The sequence below is a fragment of the Morus notabilis genome, unplaced genomic scaffold (genome assembly GCF_000414095.1).
Source record: "Morus notabilis unplaced genomic scaffold, ASM41409v2 Scaffold238, whole genome shotgun sequence".
NCBI classification, from domain to species: domain Eukaryota; kingdom Viridiplantae; phylum Streptophyta; class Magnoliopsida; order Rosales; family Moraceae; genus Morus; species Morus notabilis.
In genome coordinates, this window is record NW_010364717.1 from 197961 (window position 1) to 208310 (window position 10350).

General features: G+C 32.3%; 1 protein-coding gene across 1 annotated transcript; it reads right to left on the reverse strand.

Annotated features, from left to right (window-relative positions):
* Positions 1-5069: 5069 nt before the first annotated feature.
* On the reverse strand, positions 5070-9953 carry LOC21395565 (axial regulator YABBY 5). Its single transcript, XM_010106927.2, has 7 exons — positions 9368-9953; positions 8054-8188; positions 6856-6988; positions 6690-6738; positions 6456-6531; positions 6270-6338; positions 5070-5424 (listed from the first exon to the last, which is right to left on the reverse strand). Exons 1-7 carry the CDS (start codon positions 9440-9442, stop codon positions 5374-5376), a joined length of 588 nt encoding a protein of 195 aa, XP_010105229.1. The 5' UTR covers positions 9443-9953; the 3' UTR covers positions 5070-5373.
* Positions 9954-10350: the final 397 nt, after the last annotated feature.

Consider the following 10350-nt stretch of genomic DNA (forward strand, 5'->3'; position numbering starts at 1 on the left):
CTTTTTGGAATCCAATAAAATCACGACATTATTATCCTAATGGAGCCCAAACTTTGTTTTCCACCTTTATTGTTGGGCCTATACAATTCATAAATCAAACTAGAAGATAACATGGAAACCCTCATTGTCATTGGTAGCTTTCTCCATGTGGGTCAGCTTTAAATTAGCACCATTAGCACCTATAACAATATAATCTTTCCTAAACATGATTCTTCCTCAAATCTAAGCATTTAAGTCGGGTACTTTTTTTTTTTTTTTTTTTTTTTTTTCATATATCTTTATATGGACAAGATTTTTATGATTACGTTTATATATGTTTATATATCGGTAGTTACCCATTAAATATATTAGCCAGCTGTTGATGATGTGGTGTGAAAACTGTCTGATTAATAACACATGGTTAAAAAAAAATACTGTTATATAATGGAGTAACTAGTAAAACTACACTCATATATTTATATATATATATATATATATATATTTGTGTGTATATATAATTTAAATAAATGGGTCCATTTGAGCTCAAATAACGCGTGCTCTCAACTTGAAGAGCCACATGGTTTAAAAAAAATACTGTTATATAATGGAGTAACTAGTAAAATTACACTACTCACATATATATATATATATTTGTGTGTATATATAATTTAAATAAATGGGTCCATTTGAGCTCAAATAACGCGTGCTCTCAACTTGAAGAGCCAGACAGCTTGGATCATAAAATGTAGACCACCTCATATTTGTGGTCCAATAATTCATCTATTTCACAGCTAATTTTTCTTCTTTCGACGCTGCAATCAGGTTCTGACCCCTCACAAGAAAAATTAAATAGCAATATGGTCTCTTCTGAACTAGCTTTTGGGGGAGTTTTTTTTGGGGTCCCCTCTCTTTTCCATCTTCTTCAACAACAGTCATTCCCTCATTACATTGATTGTGCATGTTGTATTGGACAAGGTTTTTGCACTAGATTACAAAGTATAACACCATAATAATTAAAATAAAAAACACCACTATACAATAATACATCCCTGTCTCTCTACAGTGTCTAGGTTGGAAAAACCATAATAATTAAAGAAAGCAAAGTACTTTAAACATCTCTATCTGTCTCTCCACACTGATATTATCCACACCCCTAACTCACGCATATATATCTATATATATATGTGCATATATATAATATTTTCTATCACATACACAAAAGTTCACTTGAATGAAGTTGGATGACACGTGGCATCATTAACTATCACACATTTGAAGAATTTTGTATCAAATAAATGCATAATTTTTTCCCCCCTTTTAGAGAACATGATGCCATAGGAATCACATGTTGCTTCAAATTTCATAAAACAAGGGAACTTATCCCTTTCAGCTGAGGCTCAGCCAGTGACTCTAATGGTAGTGTACTAGTAGTGTGTGGGGGCCAACCCTCGAGTATCATCAAACTTCAAATTGCATTAGATGGGCCCGGAAATAGTAAAAATCCACACAAAATATGGGCATGGGCCCACTCAAAATGGTATCGGAACAAAACTACAAAGGACATAAATACTTGTGTAGAGACTAGAGAGAGAGAGAGAGAGAGGCCAAAAACTTCCAAACTCCAAAGAAAGAGTGAGTGAGTGCGGAAGGGAAGGGGGATGATTTTTTTTTTTTTTTTTTGAAGGAAGTCAGAGATGAAATGACATTGAAATGAAATTCAACAGACATGAATTTGACGTTTCAGATTCTAATTGTCAGAATGCTTGCAGTGACAGCAATAGCAGCCTCAGCCGTATTACTTCCCTCACCCGTTTTTTTTTTTTTTTTAAATTTCTTTTTTGTTATTTTCCCTAAACCAAAATATAACATAAAAGAAACTATTTGCCAGCTTGTGATCTATCTACCATTTTCCCATCCTGAAGATCCCGAGGATATTCAATCATTATTCTTTAAGAGTTCTATCCCACCTTCTATCATGTCCCAAATAATTTTTTGCTCATTTGCACAAAATAATATAATAATAATAATAATAATAATAATAATAATAATTTTCTCATTTTTGGTAGAAGACGTATAGAAAATACAATGGATGTATGTACACTATCAAAATTTCATTAAATTTCACCATATGCAATTTCTCAATAATAAGTTGTTTAGAAACTTATGACACAAGCATTCCATTTAGTAATTCCGTTCTTTTAGCTGGTCAGACATGACTTGGTTTTTGGACATAAAAATGGTTTTTTTTTTTTTTTTGGGTGCTTTTGTGTCTTGAAATTTTGATTGAATTAGCAAGTTGCGTCTTAAAATTTTAAATTTGACCAATTAGAACATGAATTTAATAAAAATGTCACAGTGTCTTTAAATTGATGAATGTTGTTAAAATTTGAAAGGATTCTCTTGCATATGAGATGACGTGCTCCAACCATTATTGAAATTTCAGTACATTCCTTCAAGCAAGCTCACAAAATGTGTAAGAAGGCGCACTTTTTGTTCAATTTTAATAGTTGCAATATTTTTTTTAGAATTAAAGATATTTTATCAAAATAAAACGTTTAGGGATCAACAACTTGTTAATTGTGAGAAGTTTAGAGGACACATGTTCCAAACACCGTTTGTGTGTTTGTGAATATATATAGACATTGTATATACGGGAAAAAGTATGACTTGAACCCAGGACAATTTTTGTTGCAAGGTCTATTATCCCAGTAAGTATTATATGGTAGATGAAAAAAGGAGGTACTCTATTTTAATTGGTATATGTTTTCCATGTGGCAATTCCATTTTATTATTATTATTATTATTATTATTATTATTATTTGCTTTATTGCGTTTGGAATAAAAAAAGTCCATTCCAAGTTGTCCAATTAGTCTTCAGTCCTCTACGTACAATAATCGTACCTAAATGAAAACTATATTACACATAATAAAGACTTAAGAGTAGTAACTTCATGAACATGAAAAAAATGGAACAAATATTGAAGAAATCTGCAAAAGCGTTTGCTCTATCTTTAGTGCTTTTTGGTGAAGGATTCTCTGGATGTTGAAATGGGATGCCACACTAGACCACCAAAATGGTGGTCCATGAAATTCCTTTTCATACAGAGAGGTCGTGTTTATTTTATGTGGTTCAGTCTAGGCTTGGACAGAGCTTAGCTTTTCTTAGATATTTTTACTTTTATTTATTTTTATTTTTTTAGAAAATTTTTTTAGGGTTCTCTCGCCGTGAAAGAAAAAGGAAACACCTTTTTTTTTTTTTATTATTATTATTTTTAACCAAAAATCCATTTCATATCCAATAGCTCAATCCGAAGGTAGATATTTACTTCTCGTATAAAGTCATATGTGGCATTGCCTTTGTTTGCGAAAACTTCAAGGTTGAAATTATGAATTTTACCGTTTACCGAGAGACTTTCTGTTTGAAAGCTGGGGTGCACGGAGAGAGAGAGAGAGAGAGAGAGAGAGAGAGAGAGAGAGAGAGAGAGAGAGAGAGAGAGAGAGAGAGAGAGAGAGAGAGAGAGAGAGAGAGTGGATATGTCTTTTTTTATTTATTACAACAGCTTTGACAACTAGAATTTTTTTCAGATAAAGTGTATTGTTATTACTTTATTTTATAGCTCTTAAAAGTGTTATTATCTGATGGGTTTTCTGCAAAAAGTCGTGTAATACTAGAAAACTATATTTACTACTGCATTGTGTATTAAAAGAGTGCAAATAGAATTTCATTTAATCATGATAAAGTTGTACTACTAATGTAAAAATTCATTACTTTAACAGTTTCCTGTCCGTAAGTATTATTATTTTCTTGAATTTCTTTTTCTTTTGGCTTCATGCTGGTTTCTTGGTTTGCTTAAAGGGCGGACACTAAGGAGATCTATAGTACAATGTACAAAATTTCTTTTCTTCAACCTAATATTTTTATTTTTTCTATTGTTTCCCATTGAAGAGCCATGCCACAATGTTCCAACAATCACTGCCACGAATTGCTTGGGATCAGTGAGGTGAAAGGAACATGACACTTACTCAGCATTCAGCAACTGATATATATATATATATATATATATATATATCATAAAATTTTCAAAATTAAGAACATGAGAAGTTCTCAGGAACAAGAAGTGCCATACTTGAGCACTCGCAATACAAATTTTCTTTAGCTAGATATGCAAATCGGAAGCATCATGGCATAATGTGGCATAAAAGAAGGTCCTATATAACATTGAATCTTTCTCATTTATGTATGCTCATTGTATAATGTATATTCTAGAAGTAATGAAATAATGTATTCACCGAAAAAAATCAAAAGACTAGAGCCTTTTTAGTTCATAAATTTAAACATAAATTTAAATTTGTTTGAATTTTTACGAGAAAAAAAGATTGTACAAATATGGTTCGAACCAAAACATTTTAGTTCGAACCTATAAAATAAAGGATAGATTTTTGTGAAGAGTGTTTTCATCAAGTATAAAAGGATGTCTTATATTTTGATTTATAGGGTTGCATTGGATGAGTCTGAGATATCGAATGAATGTTACTGACAAAAAACAGATGAATGGATTACTACTATCTGGTGCTGCCTAATTCTTGATCTTGAGGGCAATCTTGTTTAAATATTATCATAAGAAATCTATTTAGAAGAGTCTGAACTCATCATGGAAGTTATATTTTGTACATATGTAGCTCTCCTTGTACAAAATTAACTAACTTGTAGAAAGTCCATCAAGTATTGATCAAATTATTTTACATCTTGGGAGTCATGTTAATGTCTATATATATATATATATATATATATATAGCAGGTAAATCTGGCAGCTTTTATGGTAAAATACAAATCATCATAATCTTATTTGTCTAATTAATTTTGTTCCAATATAGTCATTCTTGAAGGAAATAAAAACCTAACTATGCATGACACTGTTACTGCATGAGAAGTTGTAACTTTAAGTAATTAGGATATAAACTAGAAGTCGGATCCGCCCTACTAGTTGTTAAATCGATGAGATGATGATCGGAGACGACAAAAACGAACGATTAATAATTAACAAACACGTAATATCCCTACTAGTTGTTAAATCGATGAGATGATGATCGGAGACGACAAAAACGAACGATTAATAATTAACAAACACATAATTTATTACAATGTCACTAATCTTCAGTATAAAGAGTTAACTGAGGAAGATGACAGTGGAAATCACGTACGTAGCTTTAGATACTTCAAGTCATGATAGAGATAAACATCCGCTAAGTAACTAGTAACAAGTAGGGAGAGAATAAAGATATAGTACTTATGTCCTTACAAACAAACACATGGAAATTGAAGCAATTCATAAACTCAAAGAACTTGGATTTCAATTTTGAGTACTAGTACTTCTCTTGCTTATTATCAAGATATCACATCAGCGCATTTGCAGCTCTTGATGGCATAAGATGCTTCTCAGACCCCTAATCAAAATTTTCCAGAGGAAATTATCAGATAAGCAAGATTCTAAAATGAAGTTATTGCTACAAAATTAAAGTTCTATGTGCAGACAAAAAATAGATATCGTAATTTCTTCTTTTTGAACTATTTGGTTATATAAAGGCCTTTTATATATTTTAAATAAAAAGGTAAGCATTTTAACCAAGGAAAAGAAATGTGCATAGATGATAGGGAGATAAGTATATGACGAACTTAATGAGGCACCAAAACTTTTGAGTTTTGACCCCAGCTAGCTAGTTAAGTTTAGAAATTTTGTGGAAGAATTTTCTAATTATTATCATTTAACAATTCATTAGAGATAAGAAAATCGTGAAATCAAGATCATGTCTTTGTCATCAATGCAAAGGGGGGTTTTCTTGTTTGAGTGTGTGTACTATTTATTTATTTGTTACTACTAATTGTACTGCCCTAGTGACCTAAAAGGTAAACATGTTAAACAAATTAAGCCTGGTGACTAAGTAACATAAAATGCTTAATTTTAGGAGACATAGTAGTACTACAAGAGAAATACAATGCAAAAACAAAACAAAAAAAAAAACAAAAAACAAAAAAAGTTTTCTTTCCCATGTAATCGTGTATATAAATGAAGTATTTCTCCAAAAAATGCCATAAAATACACTAAGCTACATAGGCGTTTCTTTCCAAATAGCTCAAACAACTATAACAAGCGAAAAAATAAATAATTATCTCTTCTATGTTTTCATTATGTACATGTTTTCATTGTAGTTGACAGAGTAAGAATATAATGGAAAAAAAGAAAAAAAAAAAAAAAAAAAAAAAAAAAAGGAAAACTAATGCCCATACTTACATTGTCCAGCTTAGTCTGGTTGTTGGTCTTCAACATCAGCCCAAAATGAATGTGAGGGAAGTGTGCCCACTAGGAATTAAAGAAAGAAATGATAATAGGTCAGTTTCCAAATAATTTTGATTTTATAATATGATTGAAAATAAAATAATTATCAAGAAAATATGTTTGGTTTCATGTTAATTATACGTTTTTAGCGGCAGTACTGAAGGCCTCCCTGTGGCTAATTTCAGGATTATTAGCCTTGATTCTTTGAATCTCTTCCCTACAAAATTGACCACCATATAATTAATTTTTTTTTATAAATTATAAGCACCTGAGGAGTAACGATAATATTATATATATCATGCTTTATCTGCCTGAAAGAAAGATAGAAAAAGATATTCAAAAGAGTGACGAGAGTTCTTATATTTATTTCATTACTTTATAAACTGATTATATGCAGAAGGGACTCGCTGCCTCTTCTCGGGAGCTGAGAAAAGAAAACAACAACTCATCAAAAAACAACATCAGATCACACTACATATATTTATAGGTGGTAAATATAAGTACAACATATAGATACATGTATATATAGTGAGCAACTCACGTCGGTTCACAACCCTTTCCTCAGAGACATTATTAGCATTGGGAGCTCTCATTGCAAGCTTGTTAACGTTGCATCGTGATGAAGAGCCTGAGTCAATCCGATAATCCGGTACATTGTAGTTGTAATTTTGTGCCTGAAAATTTATTAGTATAAATTATTTAAATATTAAGTCATGAGATTACTAAAATGAACATTTATTTCTGAAGTAGCTTAGAGGCCGGGCTAGTACTCTTTTTACATACATTGTTTTATTAACACTAAAAAAGGTAGATTAAAAGACAGTTCTTTTTCATTTTTAATATACTGGATTTGTACCAGTTTTCTTCTTTAGAGCTCTATATTTAGCTATAATCAAGAAACTAGCTAGCTGGACTGTGGGAGTTGACATTTTTCTCTTAGGGGGAGAGAGAAAGTGGACAAAGCAAACAGGTTTGAAATGACTTAAGCAGTACTTAGGAATAGTATCAGATCAAGGAAAGAAAAAAGTTGAGTAAAACCCAGATTGACAGTTCGTTAAAAGAAGGCCTTTTAGGACATGATATCTTAGCCGCAAAAGAAAATAGTCTATTATGTGTTTTAAGCAGCACTGTAGCTAAGGACAAAGATCGTGAAAAGAAATCATAAATTAAACCTAAAAAAATTGAAAAAAAAAACCCTAACATAGAGAGAGAGACAGAGAAGCCGCATAAAAATGGTAGGTATAGAGCTTAGCGCTTGTTGGGTTTAGAGAAGAACCAAAAAGCAAAAAAATGTTAAAAAAACATATATAGGTTTTGGTTATGGCGGCTGTTAGCTAGCTAGCTAGGGTTTTCAGTACTTCTGATCTTCAGAAAGTTATAAGAAAATGCTTTGGAATTCTCGATCTACTGAGCTTCTTCGATTTCCTCAAAGAAAAGTGAATTATATATATATATATATATGCCCAACACACAAACACATACATACAAGATCAGGTCTAGATTTCAGAGGGGCCTATCTATATATATATATATATATATGCATGTGTAATAAATAAGAGCGCCCTAGATATAAGCTGAAACTGAGACATGACTTTGTAAAGGCAATATTTGTGTTTAGAAACAGACTATACACATAGACACACACACACATATATATATATATATATATATGTGTGTATATATATATATAGATAGAGAGAGAGAGAGAGAGAGAGAGAGAGAGATAAAGAAAATAGCACCTGCAGATGATGATGATGATCTTGTTGCCACGACAGTGACTGAAACGCGGCGGCCATGTTGACGGACCATAGATTGGTGCAGTGCCCGCATCGGACCGTCACGATGTCGAGCAGGCTGCTGCATGGAACGCTCACCTGCACCGGATCATCATCGCATGAAACTTTTTTTTTAATCTTTTAATTTTTAGCAGAAGTAGTACTAAAAACTAACAACAAGAAAACCAAACCCTCCTTTCCTTTGTATATGCTCAGAAAATTAAAAAAAAAAAAAGTTAAAAACGAGAAATAAAGAATTTTAGTGCAATTTTGATGGCTTGAGAAACCAGGATTTAGGGCCGAAGAAAACAAATGGGATAATGTTACTTGACATGTGAGAACAAAACCCTAAGATAAGAGTTAGGGTAAGTACTTGGAATTCTTGTGGTGGGGGATTTTAAGGAAAATATTAATAACCCAACGGAGATAAAATCTGATTATCTTAATTTTTATACACATATATATATATATATATCCTCATTCAGCAAAAAAAGGAGATGAGTTTTGCGCACCAGGCCAGGTTAGTGCACTGTTCTATGTAAAAGGAAAGGTAAGTCTCAGAGGAAGAGAGAGAAAGAGTGAGGAAATCAAAGGGTGTGAAAGACTTGTCCTCATCATGATTATAAGCAAATCAAGCATGACCTGTTGTTTTGACGTACCAAAATTTGTAGTTACAAAAACCACAATACATATGATAATAAACTCATTTATCTCTCTCTCTCTCTCTCTCTCTCTCATGGTTGGGGCTAGCTCTCAAGCACTACTAACTTCAGGACCTTCAGGTATGACTTTTTATTTTTATTTTTTTGACTGCAAAAGAAGAAGAGAGAAAAAGGAAAAGTCCAACGATGGAGACCTGACTGAACCCCAAAAACAAAGAGAGAAAGAAACTCGGCCAGGGAAGAAGGAAAAAAAGTAATAATAATAAAAAATTGGGGAAAGAAAAGGGATTTCATCAGTCAAAATAAAACCAAAACCTGATCATCATATATCATGATATATATATACACACACACATATACATATGTATGTATAGAAGAGAAGGGCACGGACTAGCTTTTTCAGGATCTAAATTATTGCAATTCTTTTCATAAACACACAAATGAGAAAAGACCAAAAAAAAAAAAAAAACTGAAATGAGTGCAAAGAGTTGGCACAAAGTTTGGTTGAGTACGAATGATATATATATATATATATATTTATATATATAAGAACTGAAAAGCAGATCTCTCCCCATTAAACCCGAAAAGATAGAGAAGATGTTAAGATCAGAGATACCGCGAGAACAATATTGCAAAAGTTGCAGGGTATGTAGCAGAGTTGCTCAGGCGCAACATCGACGCAGCTCGACATGTTGTTTTTCTCTTTTTCTTTTCTTTTCTTTTCTTTTCTTTCTCAGCAAACAGAGAGCAATAATAACCAAAGGGCACCAGACTGATCAATGATCTCTCAGGCACTGCTGCTTTCTTTACTCAAGAAGAAGGCAAGAAAAGAAAAGCAAAAGACAAATCATAAAAAAAAAAAAAACAAACAAAATTTTTGCGAAATTTCAAATACGCCAGGGAGAAAAGAAAGCAAAGCAGCAAAAGCCTTTTTATTCTCTCTCTCTATCTCTGTCTCTCTCTCTTTCTTTCTCTCTCAACTGCTTGCTTTGAAGACAGGCTATGAATCACAACAGTAAAACTTAATATTGGCCAATATATATAGAAGCAAGAAAGATAGAGGGAATTAAAAACCAAGAGAGAGAAAGAGATTCCAAGAGGGTAAGAAGGGTGAGAGAGAGATTGAGATTGTAGTAAGGTAAGGTTATAAGATAATAGGGTAAGGGTTAAGCTTGGGAGAAAATAATCAAATATGAAAAAATGATTAAAAAAAAAAGTGCGATCAGTAGTGCCCACGGCAGGCAGGGAAAATGCTGGGGCCGGGAAAAGAGAGGAAAATTTGAGAGAAAAAAGAAACATAAAAAAGAAAAATTAATAATAATAATAATAATAAAAATAAAGAAGAAGGGTTTTATGGAAAACCGGGTTTTTGTGGTTAATTTGTTTATATTAATATTATTAAAATAGCACAGAAGCAGCGGTTCAAGTGATAGCTATTGGATCCTTTGAGAGGGCTAGGGTTTGGAGATGAGAATTCAGAGAACATATCAAAGAGAAAGAAAGAGAGTGCAATAGCGCTTAGCTTTTTGCCTTTTGGCCTCATTACTAATTCTGTCCACCTGATACGGTAATTGCTAGTCCATTTACTGTGAATTGAGT

Excerpts from the sequence above, each read along its gene's own strand:
- LOC21395565 (XM_010106927.2), bottom strand. The coding sequence starts at position 9,442 with ATGTCGAGCTGCGTCGATGTTGCGCCTGAGCAACTCTGCTACATACCC. Across the intron at positions 6,989-8,053 it reads ATCATCATCATCATCTGCAG|GCACAAAATTACAACTACAA; the intron begins GTGCTATTTTCT and ends ATAAATTTTCAG. Across the intron at positions 6,339-6,455 it reads TCAGTACTGCCGCTAAAAAC|TGGGCACACTTCCCTCACAT; the intron begins GTATAATTAACA and ends TTTAATTCCTAG.